The sequence below is a fragment of the Furipterus horrens genome, unplaced genomic scaffold, assembly GCF_987537825.1.
Source record: "Furipterus horrens unplaced genomic scaffold, mFurHor1.1.pri manual_scaffold_4, whole genome shotgun sequence".
NCBI lineage: Eukaryota > Metazoa > Chordata > Mammalia > Chiroptera > Furipteridae > Furipterus > Furipterus horrens.
The window spans coordinates 24,221,730-24,247,060 of NW_028327174.1; the positions used below are offsets into that span (position 1 = coordinate 24,221,730).

The window sequence follows — 25,331 nt, forward strand, 5'->3', positions numbered from 1 at the left end:
ACCGGAATGACGCCCTTTCCAGTTTTCTACGTGCTGAGTGGGCCTGAGTCTTTCCTTCCCGTGGCTGTGTGCTCCAGAGATCCAGACATGGCAGTCCTTACACATTAAAGTGGTGGTTCAACAGAAGAGGAATAAATGTCAGCCACATTTTGGAAGCAAAACTAAAATGAAAAGAAAGAACTAACTCATCAAAACTGATTTGTACCAGGGTTAGCTCCTGTACGTTTCCAAAGTAACTGGCTACAGTTGCGTGCTTATAAGACAGTCAATGTGGATTGTGTGCTTCAGTGAGGTGTCAGCCGAAAGGTTCTGACACTATAGTTACAGATAGAAGAAGGGAAGCTGGTGGTTTTTGTGGTGAAAACGTTGAGGCAGCAGAACAGGGGAGATGCAAAATTTTCCCATGTTATGATGTCATCACCAAAATGCTTAGAATGTAACCTTAATCCTGCCAGCAGAGAAACTGCTGATTCCCCCAGCGATGCACTGAAAACATCCATGTGCAAGATTAGAATTCCTCCCTGGCATCTGACATCTGGACCTGTCAGATTGCTGGGCCTTGCCTCTGAGTGTGGTAGCTGAGAGGACAGCTAAACAGCTGCTATTGCATCTGCATCTGTGATATTTTCCCCTAGGAAATGTCCCAGAACAACGGATGGGAATGTATTGTTTAACCGTTAGCACTTACATATGCTCAGTGGGTTTTATAAAATGAGTGATAGGGAGATCTCCAGTTGTAGCCATTGATCTGTGGCTTATATTGCATGAAACCTCCTACAAAGATATTGTTATAAAAGCTGGACAAAATTCTAAAACAGCTATTTAAACAGAACTTAAGGGACACCAGTTGGTCATGACTTAGTGTTTATATTTTACCTGCATACAAGAAAAAAGATAATAACTTCTTTGTTGAAAGATATCATTCATAGTCTATTCTTTTTATATAAAATGCCTGGCATTTACTAAAAAATGTGAGGAAGCCTTAAAAAAGAAAAGAATGAGACCAAATAGCAAAATACTAATTAATAAGCTAAATGTTTTAGACAATGGGAAGACAGGAAATTTAAAATAAAAGTGATTTGTGTGTTCAAATAAAGAGAGAAAAGTATAAAGAAGTTCAACAACATGGAAATAATTTGAGTCAAATGAAAGTTCTAGAACTGATATAAATAATAGTTGAAATTAAAAATAATTTAATTAAGGATTAAGTGATAGCAAGATGGAATCAAAGTGATAACTGTGTTTAAGAAGGGAGGAGTAGCCACTGCCATCAAATACTTCTAAGAGACAACAGCTAAGCAAATGTTATTGTTTCTGTATCTGTGATACTGTCCCCAAGTAAATGTCCCAGAAAAACTACTTACCTGTAAGTTAAAATACAAGAAATATTTAATGGATATAGTGAGAATATAGTCTTTCTTGAATTTGGTTAGACTCATTTTGTTAAATGAAAAAGAAGGATTCAGATTGAACTGGATTGATGATGAGACCCTACCTAGCTAGAAGGAGTGTGCGTGCGTGCGTGTATGTGTGTAAGATATTTGAAAAACAGGAGAAAATTGAGCTTTAAAAAATAATTGGAACACTGATCCAGGCACAGATTTGTCTTCCTTACTTTCAATGCCTTTGAAAGCACCATTAGTCTTGGGTTTATATGGCAATTCATTAATCTCCATGGCATTTCTTACTTAAAATGCCTTCTGACAAATAAATTTATTTCAAGACAAAGGAGATAGGGACAATGGATAACAATTCACTGGACATGTCCCACCACCCAAAAGCAGCTGGCTTGTTAGTGCTGAGAAATGAATGATTTTTAAGACTCAAGTGAGGTATAATCTGGGAGACAATATATTATACATAATTTTGTTCAGTTTGCCATGGATATTTTTACTTTATTATATTTTGTCATAAAAAATTTAGTTTTTATATGTTAATTGTGTCAATCTTTAAAAAAAAACTACTTATTTAGTTTTAGAGAGAGAGGAAAGGAGAAAGGGAGGGAGGGAAACATTGCTGTGTGGTTGCCTCTCATGTGCCCCCAACTGGGGACCTGACATGCAACCTAGTCATGTGCCCTGACTGGGAATCAAACCAGCAACACTTGGTTCGCAGGCCGACGCTCAATCCACTGAGCCACAGCAGCCAGGGCCCTGTGTCAATCTTTTGAATGGCTTTTCTTGTCTTGTTTTTAAAGGTGTTTCCAATGCCAAGATAACAATAAATAAATTCACCAATGTAAATTTTCTTCTAAAATGTTAATGTTTTCATTCTTTATGTATAAGTATATATAATACACCAAGGAAGACTAAAAGGATTAGACTATTTCCACCATGAGAGACCTTTTTATATGTGAAACATTATTGCCTGTGAATATATATTTGAACTAGGCAGCCTGGCTTTTCAACTCCATCACTTCTCATCTGTGTGGTGTTGGATAAGGACATAACCTCTTTAGAGCTCACTTCCCCATCTGTAAAATAAGGGTGATAATAATAGTACATTACAGAGCTATAAAGATGAAACTCGTATTGGTAAAGTGCTTAGAATGAGCTAGAAAGTCATTATATGTTTTGCATATTTTTTCTTTTAAATGTTGCTAACAAGATGTTCTCTGTCATATTTTCAGATGAATTTGGATAGTTTTTTTTCAAGTACCATGGGAAAAATCTATTCGTATTTTAATTAACTTGACATTGAATGTTTAGATACATTTAAGAGAAGTGACTTTTTTCTTATAATATTGACACTTGTAATCCAGAAGCATGTTTTCCTCTTTTTATATTTTTCTTTTGTTCAAAAGTTTTAAAGTTTTCTTCATTTAGGTTGTCCGTAGTCCTAATTATTTTGAATCTGTATTTTTTATTCTTTAGCAGCTCTTATAAAAGAGACCTATTATTTTATTTTATTTTTACTGTCTATTCTAACATCTAATAAAATGGTTAATATTTTATTAATTACTTTTAAAAATCTTTACACATTTTCTGTAGTAAAAAAAAATAGTGCTTATGTATTTTTATGGTATTTATGTGTGGCAATACCTATATGATGCCCTGGCTGGTTTAGCTCAGTGGATTGAGCGTCGGCCTGCGAGCTAAGTGTCGCTGGTTCGATCTTCCAGTCAGGGTACATCAGAGAAGGAAAACTCTGACTCCAAAAAACCTCCGCTGCCTTGCGGCATACCTCTTCAGGGGAAAGGCTAAGGGAGTAAACCCCGAAAGAAAATCCGGAGCCGGAGTCCCTAAGGCGGTTTGACGTTGTAGTCAACACCGGCAACTCCTGCGGCGCACCTGAAGCCAAGCTGTATTGACTCCGTCTTTCCCTTGGACCCTTCAGCTGCGAAGAGAGGGGGGGTCTGCTGCATGGGCAACAGCAGACCCTCCATATTACCCTGCCCAGGCTCTGTAGCTTCAGCGTCATCACAAGATGTCGATTCAACATGGGAGGAGACAGATACCATGTCACTCCCGAGTCGGGCTGCACAGCAATTCTCGGCGGTGCAGATAGACTCTTAAGAAGCTACACCATCGTCTTTCGAGACGGACGGCTGCCGCCGCCGCCGACGACCTATATGAATTTTAAGGTAAGATTTACTAATGAAAATTAGAAAGAACTTACTCAAAAGTAATCATTCCACAATCTCCACCTCCACCTTGTGTACTTGATTAACAAATGAATGAACTTCTGTCTCTTGAAAATGTTGCACCAGACTTACCAGACACTTGCCTGTGTAACCCCGGAGGCTCATTTCCTTCTTCCTTTTGGTAGCTTAGCTTAGAGCTGGCTCAAAAATGATTGAGCCGGTCTACAGAAAGATGGCAAGGCTGATCTCAGCTTTCCTGGTCTGCAAAGCTATTCTAGGGCCTTTGGTATACCAACCTTGGCCATCAGTATGCATACTCCCTAGTGTGGTTCCTGGGCCCCAGGTCCCTTAGTATATTTCTTGTTGCTAAGAAGCTAGGTATTCTCTATCTCCTCTTTGGCTAGCTTACGCCTGTGTAACAAGGTGGTAAGGTGGAACTTACACTTTTCCTTTCTCTAGGAGTGCTCTTAGTGTATGGGCAGTTTGCTGGCTATGGCTGACCCCCCTCTATCAGAAGCTTTGCTATTACATATGCAGAACATCTATGCCAGGCCATTTCTGTAGAGTAGTGTTTGAGGATTTGTGCTTTTTATTACTTCTCTGCTTGAAAGTTTGTCTCCAATAAATTCTGTTATATCTACATCACGTTGCACATAGTGATTGCACAACACTGATAATACCCAGACATAATATTGAAAACTACTGTGTCGTTGGTAGATATAACGAAATTAAAAAAAGGGAGAGGTAAGAGGAAGGATTTCCCTCTTGCACCACCTAGTTCCCTGTTCTTGTATGAGGCACAATACAGTTGTAGCTCATTTGAACATCTGTGAGTGATAGGCACAGTGAATTTAAAAGCAGAAGTTTAGGCTTCAGTTTTTAAACAGAAATCAAAATTACAACTGCTGTTTAACATTCAACTGTTAGTTTATCTTCATTTTTTAAGTCTGTCAAGCTTTCTTTTCACAACCACCAATGTCTGAAGAAGTTACTTATGCAGATATAAAATTTCAGAACTCCAGAAAGACAGAAAATATTCAGAAGTTTGATGGAGTTGGTGTAAAAGGTAAGATTTTGAACTATGGATGTTTTGTAAGTTGGTAGAAGTGAAGTGTACAGGGTGATAGAAAGATAAGGGTAGTAGTCCTGCACCTTAGATAGTAATGAATTGACAAGGATTTTTCAACTTGAAATTTTAATTAAGCTTTCCATTTTTATCAAAGGCACCTAAGTGTTCATATAAAATTATCATAAGGGTTTTTTAAGGCACTGATCAGCATTGTGAACATTAAATCTTTTACAAATTTCCTATTTCTTAATATCACACTCAAGATAATGAAGAAGGAATAGTATTTTTATGTGACTGGATTGTGAAATGTTTGTTCTCATAAAAAAGAAAAGGTCAAGGAAAGTCATAGTTTTGTATGTTTTTTAATAAGAAAATGCTGTGTGAGTGTGTGTGTGTCTAAAACAGAGAGACAGAGATACCTTTAAAAGATTTTCTTTTTGAAATCATAATTATTAAAAGTTCTATTTTATTGATTATGTTGTTACAGTAGTTCCAATTTTTTTCCCTTTGCTCCCCTCCGCCCAGAACCCTCCTTTTCTCCAGCAGTCTCACCGCCCTTCGTTCATGTCCATGGGTTGTGAATGTAAGTTCTTTGGTTTCACCCTTTCCTATATTATTCTTAACTTCCCCCTGTCTATTTTGTACTAAGCAATTATGCTTCTTAATCCTTGCACCTTTCCCCCCATTCTTCCCCTCCTCCCCCAGCTGATAACCCTCCAAATGATCCCCACACCTAAGATTCTGTTCCTATTCTGGTTTTCTTAGTCGGATTTTGTTTTTTTTGTTTAGATTCAGTAGTTTATAGTTATGAGTTTGTTGTCATTTTAGCGTTCATAGTTTTGACCTTCTTTTTAAAAATAAATCCCTTTAACATTTCATATATAATGACTTGGTGATGATAAACTCCTTAGCTTTACCTTGTCTGGGAAGCACTTTATCTGCTCTTCCATTCTAAATGATAGCTTTGCTGAACAGAGTGATCTTGGTTGTAGGTCCTTGCTTTTCATCACTTTGAATACTTCTTGCTAGTCCTTTTTAGCCTGCAAAGTTTCTTTTGAGGAATCAGCTGACAGTCTGATAGGCATCCCTTTGTAGGCAACTTTCCGCTTCTCTCTTGCTGCTTTTAAGATTCTCTCTTTATCTTTCACCTTTGGCATTTTAATTATGATGTGTCTTGGTGTGGTTCTCGTTGGATCCAGCTTGTTTGGGACTCCCTTTGCTTCCTGGACTTGTATGTCTATTATTTTCGCCAAATTTGGGAAGTTTTTCTTCATTATTTTTTTCATTTAAGCCTTCAATTTTTTGCTCCTCCTCTTCTCCTTCTGGCACCCCTATGATTCAGATGTTGGCATGTTTAAAGTTTTCCCAGAGGTTCCTAAGCCTCTCCTCGTTTTTTCAGTTCTTGTTTCCTCATTCTGTACTGGTTGACTCTTTTTTTCTCCTTATGTTCCAAGTCATTGAATTGAACCCCTGTTTCCTTCCCTTCACCATTGGTTTTGTGTGTATTTTCCTTTATTTTATTTAGCATAGCCTTCACTTCTTCCCTTACACATCTGCTGTACTTAAGCATATCTGTCAAGCCTATAAGCATCTTTGTCACCAGTGTTTTGAACTCTGCGTCTGTTAGGTTGACTATCTCCTCATCTGTGAGGTTTCCTATCTTCTTGTCACTTAGATCTCCTGCTGGAACTTTGATCCATTCCCTCTTTGGGCTATACAGTAGTCCCTCTCTATATCATGGTTCACTTATCGTGGCATCACTGTATGGTGGGATTTTAAAAAATATTATATTTAATTATTTATCATGGATATTTTGCTATATTGTGGGATTTTGCGGTACTGTATATGTATGTTGTTAAAGTTATGTAGGTTTAAGAGTACAGAATATGTTTAAGACCATAAGTAGTGTTTATGACAGTGTGGAAAAGGTTAATAAGCGACTGGGAGAGGTTAATAAGGGCCTTGGAATGGTTTATAAGTGTGCAGGAAGGATTTATAAAGCCTTAAAATATATATAAATACTAAAATAAATGTAAGATTCCTACTTAGCGGATTTTCATCTATCACGGGGGCAGTGTGTGTGTCTAGAACGTAATACCCGAGACAAGTGAGGGAATACTGTATTTCTTTGCCTCCTCATCTTAACAGGTTCCTGTGTTAGTTTACCTCTGTGTCTTAGGTAGAGCTGTTGCACCTGTGATGTTGTAAAAGGCAGAGCCTTAGGTATTCATCAGTAGAGGCGACCCATTGCACCATGATGTGGGGGATGGGTCTGAGAGGGAACAATGCTGCTTGCTCAGCACTCTCCCCTTTTTCAGGCACTTCTCCCACTTCTGTATGGGACTGACGCCTCTCTAGCTGTTGCCCTGGCCATGGTTCCCAGAGTGGGTGGGTCTGTGGATATTCTAGGACCATGGGGGCCCTTTAAGCAAGCTGACTCTGCTAAGAGACTGGCTGTTTCTTCCTCTGCTCCAACCCCCACTGATTTGCACAGTCAAAAGCAATGAGGCATTATTTTCCCCAGCACTGGTACCGTGAGCTGTGCAGTCTGATCTGGTGCTGGGAGTGTTCCCCAGGTGTCCCTCCCTACTTTTTAAATGTATGACTGCGCTTTCCACCAGCCTGCCTGCTGCTGTTGCTGCTGCTGCTGCTGCTGCCACCACCGCCACCACACTGCGTCCTCTCTGCCCCGGCTCCGCCCCTCCTACCTGTCTGGATCACTATTTCTTTTTTATATCTTTGTTTGTTGGACTTCCATGCAGCTTGACATTCTGGAACTTCTGGCTGTCTCTAGTTTTGAGGTACTTATATTCCTTCTTAGTTCTGGAGGGAGATGCAGTGTGTCTGTCTAGGCCTCCATCTTGGCTGGAAGTCCAAAAGATTTTATTTGACATTCTACCAAGTTAAGAATATATTGTCCTAATACTTCTTTTACTTCTTTTGGAGCTCTTTTCCCAAGTTACTAAAATATAGAAGAGGCTAAGTTAAATTAAGGACCCATCAAAGGATTAAAGAAGGAAAGAGACAAAGAAATATTGGAAGATAAAACATTCAAAACCACACTGTATCTGGAAGCTTTGTATTCTTCAATTCTAATTTAAAACATGATATAAATGGACTACCTGTGTTGACCACCAGCTTATTCTTTGTTAAAATATACTTGAATTTCCATCCTACTTATAATCTCATATTCCTCTTATTATATATAGCTCCTACCTCCTGGATCCTGGCCTTTTGGACGAAATCTGCCCAAGCATATCTAGATTGAACTCAATGTATTTAAGTTAAAAATAACAAACAGTTGTTATGGAGAACTCAGGAAGTTTTTAGAAATAGTAAAATTATATGAGGGGAGTAATAGAAGAATTCTTCTATATTATTTAAGTTCTTATTTTTCCCACAAAATGTGTCATTCTTTGAAATGTTATCATTATTATGAATACAATTTTTGTCGTTAGGTTTTGGATTTATTTATCATTATCATTGTAAATCTTGAGAAAGAAAAATAGCTCAATTCTGTAAGATTTTCCTTTAATATAGATTTTTTTAAAGAGGGGGCAATTAAAAATTTTGCAATATTTTATATCTTAATATTCTTGCCTGTACTTCTCTGTTTTCTGGTATAAGAAGATGAATATAACATTAATTTAATATACCAACAATTATCTTTTTGTGTCTTAATACATACATTCTCATATCCTATTCTACTAATCTGTCTTTTCCTAAATTTGCATTTCAGAAATTCTTTGACCCTAGAAAATTTGAAACCATGTCTTATTTATTTCTAAATTTTGTCTACTTTTCTCCAGCTTAAAGTCTATATTATGTAATATGAACTTAATATTATGTAATATCTATCCTTACTATCTTGTGTATATTTCTTCAATATACTGTGTTGTTTTCCTTGAAAACTTTTAACTGTACTTTGAAATCAGATAATGTAATGTCTCTAGTTTTGTTCTTTCTGATGGTTGCTTTGGTTATTTGAGGCCTTTTATGGTTCTATACAAATTTTAGCATTGTTTGATCTATTTCTGAGAAAAATACAATTGGAACTTTAATGAAGATTGCATTGACTCTGTATATTGCTTGAGTAGCATGAATATCTTAGCAATATTAATTATTTCAACCCATGAGCACAAAATATCTTTCTTCTTACTTGTGTTCTCATAAATTATTTCCTTAATGACCTGTGGTCTTCAGCATACAGGTTTTTCACCTCCTTGGTTAAATTTTGTTTTAGGTATTTTATTCTTTTTTGATGTCATTGAAAATATAATTATTATCTTAATATCTCTTTCAGATAGTTTATTATTAGTGTACAGAAATGAAACAGACTTTTGCATATTGAATTTGTATCCTGTAACTTTACTGAATTTATTAGTTTTAAGAGTATTTTTTAGTGTTTTGAATTATCTATATATAATATCATGTCCTCTGCAAGTAGTAACAGTTGCAATTTTTCCTCTCCAATTTGGATGGCTAGGACTTCCAATGCTATGTTGAATAAAAGTGGCGAGAGTGGGCATCCTTGTCTTGTTCCTGATTTTACAAGAAAAGCTTTTAGCTTTTCACCATATGTATGATGTTAACTGTGGGCTTATCATAACAGTCTTTATTGTTTTGAGGTATATTCCTTCTACACCCACATTGTTGAGTTTTATTATAAATTGATGTTGAATTTTGTAATATATTTTTTCTATATCTAATGAGATGATCATATAATTTTTATCTTTTTTTTTTTGTTCTTAATGTGGTGTGTCACATTAACTGATGTGTGGAAGTTGAACCACCTTGGCATCCCTGGTATAAACCCCACTTGATTGTGGTGTATGATTTTAAAAATTATTGTTGAATTCAGTTTGGTAATATTTTGTTCAGGACCTTTGTTCATCAGAATTATTGTCCTATAATTTTCTTTTCTTGTAGTATCCTTGTCTGCTTTTGTTATCAGTGTAATACTGGCCTCTTAAATGAGTTTGGAAGTGTTTCCACTCATTCTGTTTTTTTCGGAAGAGCTTGAAAATGATTGGCATTAATTTTTCTTTGAATATTTGGTAAAATTTTCCATTAAAGTTGTCTCCTGTACTTTTGTTTGTTGAGTGTTTGATTATTGATTCCGTCTCCTTACTAGTAACAAATCTGTTCAAGTTTTCTACTTAATTATGATTAAGACTCAGTGAGCTGTACGCTTTTAGAAATTTATTAACCTTTTTAAGTTGTCTAATTTATTTGCATATAATTGTTCAGGGTAGTCTCTTATGATATTTTGTATTTCTGTAGTATCATTTGTAACATCTCCTCTTTCCTTTTTCGTTTTATTTAAGCAACAATTAATTCATAATATAAAATGTATAAATACTGTTTTTTTAAATAAGGAAATTGTCTGCTTTGGATTTTACTCCTCAATAAAAAAACATTCAACAAAATTTTGTTGCTAAAAAAACAATAAAAAATTTTAAGTAGGAAATGATACAGATTTGGTCTAAGATCTAGCTTTTGTAAGGACACCCAGGGACACTACAAGGAGACAGCCTATCATTTATGTCCCATAGCCATGATTTTCTGGAAAAACATAAATTACTGAAATTATTTTCTATGACATCCCACAATTATCTACTCAAAGAAAGAATGCTCAGATTGACATCTGTTAACTGCCAGTTACTCAGTTCCTCTAATTTTTACAGAAAAGATATATTGTATCTAGATTGATTAGTTTACTCACTTCTCTTTTTTAAACTCCGTTTTTGCCTTGATTTCTTGAATCAGCCTACCAATTAACAACTTCTCCTTGAAAACTAGTTTGCATGCAGAAGAGTTAACAAAATGTTTTTGACTTTTTCTTGACTTATTTTTTAAAATGTACTTCAAAATGTCCTTGAGTCAAATTCCATTATCGAGGATATGTTGGAAAAGAAAAAAATGCAAAATGAATGAATGAATGATTGAGTTAAGATATATACCATTTCCAGTTCTCTTTACAAATTTTGTTTTCCACAGCACTTCCTGCTCTTTCCCACGTGTGGCGTAAAAGAGCCTTGGCTCTGATTCTTCTGTGCCTTCTGCTGCTGTTTGGACTGGGAGTCTTAGGAAGTATATGTATGTATTGCCCATGTTTGGATTGAAATACACTTAGAATTATATGCATTTTACAAAAAAATTCACTCTTTGAATGGAAGCTTTAGAATGATTACAGGTTATGTATAAACGCAAAGGGGACTTGTAACAAAGTCCTTAAATTATGGTAGTTAGTTTCTTTCCCTCACTCCTGTGAAATGAATGCTTCCCTAGACCTTCAATACTCTTAATACTATTTTGGCAAAAGGAGGTGAGGGTTGTACTGAGGGATTAAAATTTTTATCATTTCCTTTTTCTGATCTGGAGTCCACGTAACTTGGAAAATGGAAATGGAAAAATTAAAAAAACTACAAAATTTCAAAGAAGAACTTCACAGGAATGTTTCTATACAACTGATGTATAATATGGAGAGTTTCAGCAAGATCAGGAACCTCTCTGTCACTCTGCAAGAAATGGCCACCAAATTATGTTATGAGCTATATAGAAAAAAACCAGGTAATCCTATATTCCCCTCTGAGTTATTTATTAGACATGAACTAAACCTCATAGTCACTTGAGAATCAGTCTGTTCCTAGGAAGCCATTTTTGGGGAAAAGGAATTAAATATGGTTGATAGAGAACTTGATATTTCTCTGGAGTTAGAAGAAAAACAGAAAAAGTAATAATAACATAGGCCTCAAAATTAAATGACAGTAACTTAATGGAACATTAAACAAGGTAAAGTTTGTCTAATCTGACATTCACTAGGTTTTCTGGGTACTGAGGTCAATTAGAAGATAGGGAGAGAAGGATATCTTTTTATAGATTATCTCATTCCTAAATTTTAGTGAGAGTCATGATTAAATAAAGTTAAGCATTACCATTGGAATTGGAAGGGATTGGTTTTTTAATCTCTCTAGCACTTTTTATAGTCATAATAACTAAAGTAAGTTATTTGTGCCTTTGCAAAGGCACCCAAATATTCAACAGGTCAGAGCTAGAAATGGGGTAGTTGGAAAAGACACAATTGATGCTGGTTTGTGTGGTTGATTCTTACCACCCAGTGTTTCATGTGATTAGCCTTTATTACTGTGTAGTAATAAAAAGATAGCTGAGAAAGAAATTAATCAATCATTATCCAGGGCTCTTGAGGGCGGAAAATACAATGGAATCCAAGTGTTTAATTTTAAGTGTGTATTCAAATTATGTTTTAGACACATTGTGGACGTATATAAGGGCCTAAAATGCAAGATTTATTTTCTTTGTTGTGAAAAAAAAGAAAAACAAGTAAATTTGGTTAATTTAACATAAAGGATATTGAGAATAATGAAGATTATCAACACACAGCAAATGAAATTGCTTTCTTCTTGCAGAGCATAAATGTAATCCTTGTCCAGAGAAATGGATGTGGCATGAGGACAGCTGTTATAAAATGTTTGAAAATAAAGCGACATGGCAAAAGAGTGACACAGCATGTTCTGCTCACAACGCCAGCCTGTTGAAGATAAAGAACAAAAGTGTATTGGTGAGGTTTCTTGGATCTCTGCTTGTGAGGAAAGAAGTCACATGTGAAGAGTGACACATATTGGGGAAGATATGTATTAACCCAGACATGACTCTGGCTTATTGTAGTTGAGGAATGAAGTGACTGAGACCTAGCACATTTATCTCACATAGCCAAGGTACAGCATATAAAACTTGAGCTTAGGATTTTAGCATTCATGGAATATGTAGAGGCTAGACAAATGTGTAGGTATGGGGCACCCAGAATCATGTCTGTAAACACTTCCAAACTTTAGGATCAACTTTCAGAACACAATTTATGAGCATTTATCTAAAAACAAAAGACCTGGAAATTATTCCTGAGGTTTACCAATTCCACAAAATGTACATAGGAAAAGATTCTTTATTTTCATCATTTTGCATTTTTTTTAAACTAAGAGAGAAAGCCAACATATACTAGACTAAGAAGATAGTTTGGGTAAAATATGTATAAGAAATCAGAATTAAAATGGGATGGCAAAGGCAGATAAATTGCATTAAGTCCCTGGATCCAAGAAAAAGTGAGTTATCTGGAATATTGATTTATATATTTATTTTTTCTAGTGTGTAAATAGTATCTCCACATTTTACTTGTTACTCAGTCTTTCTGGTCTCTCAGATAGTAATAATATATTTATTTTTTAAGCCAAAAATTCATCTTCTCAAAAGTCTCAGATCCCCTACTCAAAGATCTTTGTTCTCCTTTATAAAAAGTGGGAAATCAATCAATAGCTCTCCCTCATGTGATCTTCCTCAAATGATTCATTCACAATTATTTACTCAAAAAAGTATGGAAAAATGTTACTTTGGCTACAAAAATCTGGACTGGTTTTAAATTTTATTCTATAAGCACTCTCATCTGACTTTGCTACAGTTTTTCTCCTACCCTTTCTGTTTCTATTAACATGTGTTTATAATGATTAGCTATTTCTTTGCCCCCAAAGTGAACATTTACTGCTCAGTATTTTAATGCTGAAGTTTGTGATCTACATTGACCCTAAATTAAAATTATGTATGGATTGGTAGGTATTTCTCCATGTGAAACCGTAACTGATATATAAATACTGGAGGAAATATATTTTTAAATTGTTTTTGTATTACAGTTGTCCCATTTTTTTCCCCATTGCTCTCCCCTCCCCTGCCCACCCTCCCCTCTCCCACAGTCAATCCCCACCTTGTTGTCCATGATCATGGGTCATTTGTACTAGTCCCTGGACTAGATCCTTCCCCTTCTTTTCCCCCATTTCTCCCTCCCCTCTCCCCCCTCCCCCCTGATTACTGTCAGTCTGTTCCTTGTTTAAAAAAACTGTCTCAATTTCCTTTAATGACATTGAAAACTAGTAGTGTAATGTTTAAAATGTTACCTTAAGTCAGTTATTTGTAAGAAATTATGTTGTGAGGTAATATACAGAAATGAGAGATGGTTATTTTAATCATCTTTATTTCCTTTAGGAATTTATAAAGTCCCAGAAGTCGGTTAACTATTGGCTAGGATTAACTCCCCAAAAAGATTACACAGGCTACAAAAAGTTGGATGAGACAACTATCTCCTCTGATTGGTAAGTCTTTGGTCTTGTTGATTGTTTCTAACTGATCTGAGTAAACGAGTGTTCTTCAGGAACACTGTAGGTTACAATTCAAACTGGCTTCAATTGAAATCACATGCGTAAAGAATTTTTTTCCATAATTCTTCCCTAATGCATATAATAACGCAATATTATCTAAAATACATATTTAATGTATCTAATACTGCATCTAATAATGTATCTCATTATCTTGAACAAGTCACTAACAAACTTATAGTAGTCAAATAGAGGAGAATTTTTATGAATAATGTTTTTATCTAAAAAATAAGAGATTCATTGGGCTCTAACATGGACTTAATATGATGCTAAGTGCTGGAATTCATAGATGAATGAAAGATTGATTCTGTCCTTAATAATTTAACTACTACTTGTATTATCAAACCAATTTTAAAAATATACAGATAAAAAGAATAGAACATGATGTCAGAATGATAAAAAAATTTTAGCTCTGAAATTTGTGTTATAACTGACATTTGAAGTGGCCATTTTTGAATGGAAATTTTAGATATAGACTAGACAGCATTTCTGATAAAGAGAATAAAGTGAACATGGGCATCATATATTGCATATATACTATATATAAAATATTTTGTTGTGGAATATATTAAAATGTGATCATAAATGGATTCATGTGTTGTACTCATTCTGCTTGTGATGGGAATAAAAGAAGATTTACATAAAAATTATGTCAAAAATTTTGTTGTAGTTTATAATCCCTTCAGTTTGGGAAGCAGACAAGATTAGACTAACAAAAGAAACCAGAATCTTAACCTGTTGGATACTCTTCCAGGCCCATGAATCTATGCATATGTGTATGCATATCAAGCAGGAGTAGACTCAGGGCAATTGTGTTGGGGTGCTGCCACTCTGATCTGAACTCTGAGATTCCTGCATACTCACCACCTTGGTCAGACAGCAAATAGCTTGAATTGCTTTCTTGTTTTGTTTTGGTTGTTTTTTCTTCCAATAAAAACAGTAGGTGTAAGAATATGGGTCAAAAAGACAAGGCACTCTATGTTTGGCAGTTTGCAATGATAGAGAAGAATAGGAAATAAGTACAAACAGAGGAGAAAAGGATATATAGTTTGAAAATCTCATTTGGAGAGAAGCATTAAGGGTAAAGGTAGTGTGTGTGAGAGGATAGTATAGATGGAATCTTGTTTTGAAAAAGTAGAATTTCCATGTGCTAATGGAAAAATAATCTGTAATGGGCTAAAAACATAACAGATATTTCTAATTATAAAAATAATAAAATAAAAATTATATAACAATATATAACATTATATTTGTATATATTATATAATTACATATATGTATATATAATTCCATTTGTTTTTTACTCTCAATGTTATTTTTGAGCTAGTTTCTGAAAAAGGTTGTAATCAATGACATCTGTATCATGTCATCTCAAATAGCAATTTTTACTTTTGACAATTTAATTGATGAACTTATTTATTGATTAATGATCATTATTTTTCAGCTTAAGTAGGAATACTACATTTTTTCTAAAAGATAATATTTTCAAATAAAAAGTTTGTCTTAATGCATAAATTTTTAACCAGTAATCTTGAATTAGGTGCTAGTAATGATTCAGAACTTTAGAGTAGAATCTCTAAAAAACAGCTAGAGGGATGTCAATTGGAAATGATGTCAAGCTTAAGGTATCACACATTAGGGTAATTTCTAATTTTGGTGATTATGAAAAACATTTGAGTAGGATAGTGTCAAATATTTACCACTGAGACAGTTACACTAGAGAATCTGATGGAATTGCATTATTCAAAATCATATTAAGTATTAGGGAAGGGGGTACTATGTCTGAAAGAACAGCAAATATTCCAGATGTGAGAAAGAGAAAAAGGCAGAGATAATTAAGGCAGTGTTTGACACTATATACATATATGGGTAACCTGGACACTCTTGATATTATGAATAATAATTAAAATTTATTTCAGACAATGAAGAGTCTAGGAGCAATTATATATTGGAAAAGTAATTTGTGTGTGTATGAATATGTTTCAAATGTTTGACTAGCAAGGTGTAATTTTTAATTTTCTCTTTCAGGTTTGCAGGAAAGACAAATGACTTAAATGATATAATGTATTGCAGTTATTTAAAATATATAAATTATGTTTATTATGATTCCTGCACTGACAAAAAAAATTTCCTATGTGAGAAGTTGGCTAATCCTGTGAAGATTGAGAATACACTAATGAATGAAGAGTCAGATGAAAGGATATAGTTAATGTATTTATTTTGCCTTAGATATTATCCTGTAAGTAAAGGCAGCTTTAAAAACCATACAGCTTGTGGACCACACAAATGGAATAAAGATGCTGTGGAACTAAATTTCTGCGTCTTGCCTAACAATTTACATTTTTAAATTTCTTTTTTTTTAAGTATATTTTATTATATTGTTACAATAGTTCCAATTTTTTCCCCTTTGCTCCCCTCCGCCCAGCAACCCCCTTCCCCAACAATCCCCTCCCCAAGTCCATGCCCATGGCTCACCCTTTCATATATTCTTCTTCCTTTTTTTTTTTAATAATTAATTAATTAGTTAAATATTTTAACAATAAAAAATAACAATCCCTCCTTCTCAGACTTAAAACCCTTTACAATTTTATAAAGGACAATGGACGAAGGTCTCGAGCTCCTCTAGCTGCTTCAAGCTGGACATGGTCGTCGTCCTACCTACCCTTGGGTCGAGAAATCCCTAATAAGAGTGGGGGTGCGGAGGGGAGGGTGGCCTTCCCACAAGGGGAAGGATAGTGCAGACTCCAGGTTGGTTGGCTGTCTCTGGACAACGGCATGCTTGGTTTAACAGGCTGGAATACTTGTTGTATTCTGGGGGCAACAGGGTTAAAGGACATCCTTCAATGCGTAACCACTAGATGACAAAAGACAGGTATTAATTTTTCAATGTCCCACATTAGGGAAAAGAAGGGTTTCTTTGGAGGAAGGTATGCCAGGTACATCTCACCTGTCCAAAACCCTTTTGCCCATTATACTTAGTTTGGACTGAGGGAAATATTTTAGGTTTCCCCCCTCTCAGGCCTCTGGGCTCTTTGTGTTCAAGCCATTAGGATAGAAAAGAGAAACCAGTTTTAAAGTGAAGCCCACAGACCACCCCGTTCTTCACCAACCCAGCCACTTAGTTCAGCCAAACCATTGAGTCTCAGGAGGCAGCAATGCAGACAGGATTAAGTGAGGCCTATACGTACAGACAATCACTCAGGTAATGAGATCGTAGGCTTATGCCCTATGAAAACAGAAAACACATGTTAATTTATGTAGCATAACGCACAAACAAGTCTCTAAATCTGTAGTACTGTCTTATCGGAAAGACATCCAGTTGCAAGGCATTTGACATTCTTCTTGCCTGTAAATTAAACATCTTTGATAATGCCACAGACATAGTTTAACTTTCAAATGAAAACAAACTTTAAATGAAAAGAAACTTTAAAGACGGTTAGCTGCACTGCTTTATAGTCTACCACTGGGCATTGTGATCTTCCTTGAATCTTGATTTTTCTCCCTAAGATTACCCTCCTTGTCATTAAAGGGACTGCATTAAGTTCATTTTTAATTTATCCTGTTCACTTGCATAAACACAACAAGAGCAGCAAATGATCACTTATGATCTTTAGTTCTGCTTTGCTGGAACTTACGCAAGGAACATTTAGGGTGACCTTCAGTCTGCCCTTCAGGGCACAGAAGCTGAGCCACATACCTGGCATTCAGCCTTGCCTGTAAACACCTGTCTTTTCCAGGTCCTCCTGGTTTTCCATTGTGCCTTAAGGTCCCTTCTAGCCATCTTTCAGGAAAACAACCTTCGTTCCTTCCCTGGAAAGATTGCTATGGACTGCTCATCCATCCAAGGTACCAGGCCTTTTATCTCGTGGACTTTTATTACCTTTGAAAGTCAGTCCCAGTTGCTCAGGGCTTTTTGGTAACAACCAAAGCCCAAGCATGTCTTCTTTAGGCATGACATTCCAGTCAAAGTCTTAGTCAAAAAAATCGCTATTAACAACTGGTCTTATTAGTTTTATGCAAAGAAACTTAGGTCATTACTTACTTCTTTAGAATGCCAAATTCTGGAGGGATCAGATAGGGAGAAAATATATACAGTGTGAAGGAAAATCCTTGTCCTTCTAATATTCACTGAACTTGCATTTCTATTCTTTATATTTTTATTTTTCCCCCCCTCAAAAATTTTTTCTGTTTGTTTGTTTTTCCATTACAGTTGTCTCACTTTTTTCCCCCTCTTGCTTCCCTGTACCCTGCCCCCACCCTTCTCCCACATTCAGTCCCCACCCAGTTGTCCATGTCCATGGGTCATTTATACATGTTCTTTGACTAGACCCTTCCCCTTTTTACCACTTCTCTCCCTCCCATCTCCCCCTTTGTTACTGTTAGTTTATTTCTCGTTTACATACCTCTGGTTCAATTTTGCTCATTTGTTTGTGTTGTTCATTAGTTTCCTTTAACAGGTGATAGCATAAGGTAATTTTCTTTTGTTGCCTGGCTTATTTCGCTAAGCATAATTCTCTCTAGTTCCAATCATGTTGTTGCAAATGGTGGAAGTTCCTTCTTTCTTTCAGTACTTATTCATTGTCATTTTCCCCCTTTGTACTCGTATTCCTCTCTGTCTCTCTCTGTTTCTTCATCTTCTTAAAGCAGACCCTTTAGCATCTCTTGCAATACTGGTTTGGTGAAGATGTATTCTTTTAACCTTCTTTTGTCTTGGAAACTCCTTATTTCACCTTCCATTTTGAATGAGAGCCTTGCTGGGTAGAGTATTCTTGGTTGTAGGCCTTTGTTTTTCATTACTTGGAATATATTTTGCCATTCCCTTCTGGCTTGTAGTGTTTCTGCTGAGAAATCTGATGATAGCCTTATTGGAGCTCCCTTGTATGTTATTAGTTGTTTCTCTCTTGCTGCTTTTAGGATTCTATCTTTGTCTTTGAATGTTGCCATTTTAATTATGATGTGTCTTGAAGTGGGCCTGTTGGGATTCATCTTCATTGGGACCCTCAGTGCTTCCTGGACTTGCATGATTCTTTCTCTCTTCATGTTAGGGAAGTTTTCTGTCATTAGTTTTTCAAAAAGGTTTTCTATCCCTTGCTCTTCTTCTTCTCCTTCTGGAATTCCTATAATATGGATATTATTACGTTTCATGTTGTCCTGCAGCTGTCTTAGAGCCTCTTCAGTCTTGTTCAGTCTTTTTTCATTTTGTTGCACTGTCTGTGAGTTTTTGTCTACATTGTCCTCCAGCTCGCTAATCCGATTTTCTGCTTCCTCCAGCCTGTTTTTAATTCCTTCTACTGTGTTCTTCAATTCAGAGATCGTATTCTTCATTTCCTCCTGGTTCTTATTGATAGCTTCCATGTCCTTTTTGATGCTGGTATAATTCTCAGTAAGTTCCTTATAGTTCTTCTGGAGTTCACTGTAGTTTTTCTGGAGTTCTTTGTAGTTTCCGCTGAGCTCATTGAGCTTCTCCATAATACATGCTTTCAATTCCATATCTGATAGTTGGCTCCCCTCTATTTCATTTAGCACTCTTTCTGGGGACTCTACCTTTCCTTTCGATGGGGGATTGTTTCTCTGTCTCCCCATTTTTGTGACTCCTATTGTTTGTTGGTGCTTCTTAGAATGATCTACACTTCCTGGATCTGCCCCTGGTGGCGTCAGATCCTGTACCAGTCTGGGCCTAGGCAGCCTATTGGAGACTTTCAGGGATCTACTGCCTTTGTCTGGCTTCTTTAGTTGATAATCTATTCAATCTGTGATTAGCCGTCAGGCTTAAGGACCGTGGGTGTGGCAGCTTAATTCCTGTAGGCAGGACCTTTGCTTCCCCTCAGGCTGACGCCACTTGGCCGGGAATGGTCTGCCTGCAGTGTGGGGATGAGTCAGCACTGGGACCCGGCCGGCCGCTTCCCCAGCTCTCCCCTCAAAGCCACCACACCAAACTCTCCCCAAGCATTTCCAGTCCTCTCTGTCTTCCCTCTTCTTGTGCCCAGGGTAAGTGGGGGCCAAAATATTTTCGTATGTGATCCGCTTAAGAGCTCTTTTTCTCCAGCTGTTTCTCTCTGGCTAGCAAGAAACCCTGTGGCTTTTCACTTTTCTCAGCTGGATACTATTTTACTTTCCACTCTGTTGCTGTAGGCTGGGAAGCCCAGCTGGGGGTATGGACCCTGCCCTTCTCAGGGGGAATCCTCGGCTGCTGAGCTGTTTCTCAGTCCCTTCAGCTGCCACCCGTGTGAGCCCAGCCAGCCCTTCCGCGTCTCCGCACTCCCTACCGGTCACGTTGTGATGTGGTGGCCTTTTTTGTCTCTCTGTGGTTATAAGACTTCTCTCCAGCTGGTGTTCGGTTGGTTATTCCAGACGATTTCTCCAAAATTACGTTGTAAATCCAGACTAGTTCTGGGAGGAAGTTAGTGTAGCTTCCACTTACTCCTCCGCCATCTTGTTTCTCTTAAATTTCTTCTTTCTCCTCATTTTCTAAGTAGAAGATACCTAAAGTCAAATAATATCATTTAGATACAGTCCAGATAATGTTAAGCATCAAAACAATGTTTTGGGTAAGATTAATGAAAATGAAAGTAATTTTTTCTTCTTTTTCCATACATAAGGTAAATACCACCTTATGGAGAATCATAAAAAAATGGAACCTAGGAATATATAGAAGCATAATAAATCATGACCAATTGCAGTTAATTGTAGTAATACAGACTGATTTATATTTTGAAAAAAAAAGAGAGGAAATGGAACTGCTTGTCTTGCCCATGGGGCCTCAGTCAGAACTGATATCCATGAGCTTAGAAAGTACTTGACCACCTTGAGTGAAACCTTACAAAACCTCATGTCTGACCAAGGGATGCACATTCTAGCAGAGAGGTAGAGGAGTGGTCAGTTGACCATAGAATCCACTTGTATCATGAACTAAAGCAACATAAAGCTGGAGGGAGATAGAGCAATGGAAAGGCCTAAGGGCTCTTTGAAAGCACAGATACAGAGCCAGCTCAGAGTAAATATTTAAGAGAACAAGATGCCATCTTCCAAGGTATAGTGTATTCTTTAAATTAATGACCTTTATGTGGTGCTGTGTCTTCAGTAGATAGAATACGTGGGTCTGGACACAAAGGAGAGAAGCAGGAGTGACACTACTTACTATCATTTCCAATGACAAACTTGGGAAATAAGAGCCTTCAGTCAGAATAATCTGAGTTCTGTGGGTTTAGAGAACCTGGTCCCTAAAAAACAAGTCCTTTCACCAGGGGGCACATCTAATGGGACAAATAACTGTCTTGGAATGAGCAAGTGACTGATCAACAGGAGAAGGTAGGATTGCTGTTACACAATAAGGACAGGAAGAAATAGTTTGACATATAGTTTTTCCATTTGAGTACATCTTTATTTTTTATCAGTTTTTCTTTTTTAATTATATTAACATACAATACTGTATTAGTTTCAGGTATACACCCAGTGATTAGACATTATATAACTTATTAAATGATCATTGCAATAAATTCATGTGCATCTGACACCATACATAATGATTAAAAGAATATTGACTATATTTTCTATGCTATGCTTTACATCATTATGATTATTCTATAACAACCAATTTGTACCTCTTAATCTCTTCACCTTGTTCATCCATTCCCCTAACCACCCCCCATCTGGCAACCATCAAAATGTTCTCTGTATCTATGAAACTGTTTCTGGTATATTTTGTTTTATAGATTCAATTATTGATATGTATTTATTGCCATTATTTTGTTCATATTGTTAATGTCCTTTTTCTACTTCTTAAAAAAGATTCTTTAACATTTCATGTATTACTGATTTAGTGGTAATGAACCCTTTTAGCTTATTGTTATCTGAGAAGCTCTTCAGGTCTGTCCAGAAAATATCCAGCCATGTAATCTGAAAAATAGAGACATTTATTGAAGAAGATACAAGAAACATTGCATTCAGGACAATGATGCCTCAGTCATCTTCAAAGTAGGCACCTTGGAACCTCACACAGGTCTCCTAATTGCCATCAGCTGCCCTGTGGTATTTTCCTGAGTCTCTTTGATGGTCTGAAATCTCTTCCCTTTTAAAGGTGATTTTAGTTTGGGAAAAATCCAGAAATTGCAGGGTGCAAAATCTGGGCTGTAGTGGGGCTGAGTCACCTGGATGTTTTGATGTTTCACCAAAACACTCTGCATGAGATATGATGCATGAGTAGGCTCATTGTTGTGATGAAGCTGTCATCACCAACTGCCCATAGCTGCAGCCTTCTGAATCATTCAACTAGTTTCTGCAGAGGAATGTTCAAGCTTAATGCAAAATTTGATGTAGATTCATTCCTCTACTTGCTCAGTCATTTTGAATGCGAAGGCCACACAGTAAACCTGTTCATTCAACAGTGCCTATTGCCCCCACTAACTTAGTACAGTGAAGTTGTCATTGTTCACCCATGCACATTTCAGTCCACTCTCCTTGACTGCCAGATTACATTGATGTTGCACAAAAACATTCTCATTATATTAATAATGGCTGGACTTTCTCCAGACAGACCTTCATATGTCCTTCAGTTCTAAATTATAGCTTTGCTGGATAGAGTGATCTTGGTTGTAGGTCCTTGCTTTTCATCACTTTGAATATTTCTTGACACTCCTTTCTCACCTACAAAGTTCCTGTTGAGAAATCAGCTAACAGTCTTATAGGAGTTCCCTTTTATGTAACTAATTGCTTTTCTCTTGTTGACTTTAAGATTCTTTCTTTGTCTCTAACTTTTTGTGTTTTAATTATGATATGTCTTGGTGTGGGCCTGTTAACAGTTCATCTATTTATGAATCTGTTCACTTCCTGGACTTGAATATCTATTTTCTTCACTAAGTTAGGGAACTTTTCTGTCTTTTTTTTTTTCCCAAATATGTTTTCAATTTCTTGTTCTCTCTTCTCCTTCTAGCACCCCCAAGATGTGAATGTTGGTACACTGGAAGTGTCCCAATGACTCCTTACACTATATATTTTTGGATTCTTTTTTCTTATTGTTGCTCTGATTGGGTGTTTTTTGCATTTTATATTCCAAATCTCTGATTTGATCCTTGGCTTCATCTACTCTACTCTTGGTTTCAGTAACTTACTCTTCATTTGGCTCAACTCATTGTCATGTTGTCTTGTGTCCACTTGAACATGTACTTTTAACTTCTTTCACAGTGTTGTGTATACCCTGGACTCTTTCTTTATATCTACCTGAATAAAACTTGCTTTATTCTAAAAAGATATTCTTCATTTCAGTTAGTGTGTCCTTCATTTATGACTGGTTCTTTTTATGGTTTCCATGTCCTTTTTTATATTGTTGAAGTTCTTTCTCACTAAGTTCATTAAGCATCCTTATAACCAGTGTTTTGAACCCTTCATCTAGTGGATGGTTTGTCTCCATTTCATTCAGTTATTTTTCTGGAGCTTTGTTATGTTCTTTCATTTGATACATGTTTCTTTGTCTTCTCATTTAGACAGCCTCCCTGTATTTATTTCTATGTATTAGGTGGAGCTGCTGTGTCTCCTGGGTTTGGTAGAGTGGCCTTATATCATAGCCACTCCGTAGCGTCCAGTGCCACAACTTCCCTGATCACCCAAGCTGGGCACTCCAGATGTGCCACACAGTGTGGGCTGTGTACACCCTTTTGTAGTTTAGCTCAAATGACACATTAATGGAAAGGATTTACCCCCAGGCTTCTAGGAATGGCTGTGACCACTGACCACTGTGGAGGATCAGCTAGGCAGGGGCCCACCCCATAGGAAAGGACTTACTTCTTGGGACTCTGGTGTCCACTGAGTCCACACCTTGAGTATGTCACTTGTGGAGCTGTTTAGGTAGTATTTCAATGTGGTCTGAAGCTGTACACTGGGTCTGCTGGCTATGGGGCCTCCCAACATATGCAGGCCAAGGTCAGCCACCACTTGTATTCTTCCTGGGGCTAGCTGGAATGAGCTACAAAACAATCTGCAGATGGCTACTTTGGCTGGGCTTGGAGGTGCCCAGGCAAGGCTGAACTGCTACCCAAGCCTGGCTGCTGCTAGTGCAAGCCTGGGACCACATAGCAAGAGGTAAGGAGCATGCTGAGACCTGATGCTGCTTGTTTGAGAGATGTTAAGAAATCTGACACATGAGCCAAGATAGGTCTTTTGTATGGAAAAGCCACTGGAAACAGCTTGGATGGGCCTGCAAGTTGGGTGGAGAGGGGTGGCAGGGATTCACTACAGCAGGACAAACAGCATGAGCCAAATTGATGGAGACTCAGATATGGCACCTACCTCTGGCTCTGTTGTGGGGAGGGGTTCAAAAACGGAAAAATGGCCTCTATCAGCACTTTAGTCTGGGAGAAAGCTGTCTCCCCAGCTCTCAGTCTGATGTCAGATAATTCAGTTACTCCTTTTATGTCTTTCATACCTTTGGAGCTGCTCTGTCCCAGTGCTGAAGCTCAGAGTGAGTGAGTTCGAGTAAGTCTGTGTATGCGCCCTTTAAGAGGAACTCTAGGGACTTCAGAAGCCCTTCCTCTCACTCAGCCACATCCACACTGGTTAATAGAGTCTAAAGTTATGAATACTACTCTTCATGACACTGGAACCCTATATTGGGGGGCCTAGTGTGCTGCTTGGACCTCTTGCTCCTTACGGGGAACCCTCACAAGTGAGACATCTCTCCCAATTTTTATTTGCCACACATTTTGTGTGGGACCAGCCCATTATGCATCTTCACCCTTCCTACCAGTTTAATTTTTTAAATTGACGAGAGAGAGAGAGAGAGAGAGAGAGAGAGAGAGAGAGAGAGAGAGAGAGAAACATCAATTTGTTCTTCCATTTATTTATGCACTCATGGGTTGATTCTTATATGTGCCCTGACCAGGGATAGAACCTACAACCTTGGTATATCAAGACAATGCTCTAACCACCTGAGCTACTCAGCCAGGGATGTATTCTTCTTTAAGTTCCCAGCTGTAGTACTTCCATTCAGCTAGATTTCAGGCAGTTTTGATTAATGGTTGTTATCATTTTTTAAAATCCTTACCATGGACATATTTATGAATTTTAGAGAGAGGGGAAAAGAGAGAAAATGAGAGAGAGAGAGAGAGAGAGAGAGAGAAAGAGAGAGAGAGAGAAACATTAATCGAGTGACTCCTGTATGTACCCTGACCAGGGATCAAGCCCACAACCTATGTATATGACATGACTGGGAATCAAACCCTCAGCCTTATGGTGTATGGGACAACACTCCAACCAACTGAGGCAACTGGCCAGAATGAGTTATAATTTTGATGTGGTTGTGGGAGGGTTTGAGTACTGCATTTGCCTATACCACCATCTTGATCAGAAGAGAGTACATTTTTATAATCCGTTACTCATTTTGATGGCTTATGGACAAATTCAGCATTCACAACTCAAGAATAGTATGAGTAACAGTAGCTCAAAGATCAGGTAGATGACTAAGGTC

The 25,331-nt window shown here is 37.0% G+C and overlaps 1 protein-coding gene across 2 annotated transcripts; it reads left to right on the forward strand.

Moving 5' to 3' along the window:
* Window positions 1-4,369: 4,369 nt before the first annotated feature.
* On the forward strand, window positions 4,370-16,186 carry LOC150011358 (C-type lectin domain family 12 member A-like). 2 transcript variants are annotated; one of them, XM_090275412.1, is made up of 6 exons: window positions 4,370-4,649; window positions 10,653-10,751; window positions 11,037-11,225; window positions 12,083-12,234; window positions 13,704-13,810; window positions 15,902-16,186. In XM_090275412.1, the coding sequence occupies exons 1-6, from the start codon at window positions 4,559-4,561 to the stop codon at window positions 16,077-16,079; spliced, it is 816 nt and encodes a 271-aa protein (XP_090131538.1). In that variant the 5' UTR covers window positions 4,370-4,558; the 3' UTR covers window positions 16,080-16,186. The 2 variants fall into 2 exon arrangements, with proteins under 2 accessions (XP_090131538.1, XP_090131537.1); XM_090275411.1 differs by lacking the exon at window positions 4,370-4,649 and adding an exon at window positions 5,182-5,235.
* Window positions 16,187-25,331: the final 9,145 nt, after the last annotated feature.

Excerpts from the sequence above, each read along its gene's own strand:
- LOC150011358 (XM_090275412.1), top strand. The coding sequence starts at position 4,559 with ATGTCTGAAGAAGTTACTTATGCAGATATAAAATTTCAGAACTCCAGA. Across the intron at positions 10,752-11,036 it reads GGGAGTCTTAGGAAGTATAT|TCCACGTAACTTGGAAAATG; the intron begins GTATGTATTGCC and ends TCTGATCTGGAG. Across the intron at positions 13,811-15,901 it reads ACAACTATCTCCTCTGATTG|GTTTGCAGGAAAGACAAATG; the intron begins GTAAGTCTTTGG and ends TTTCTCTTTCAG.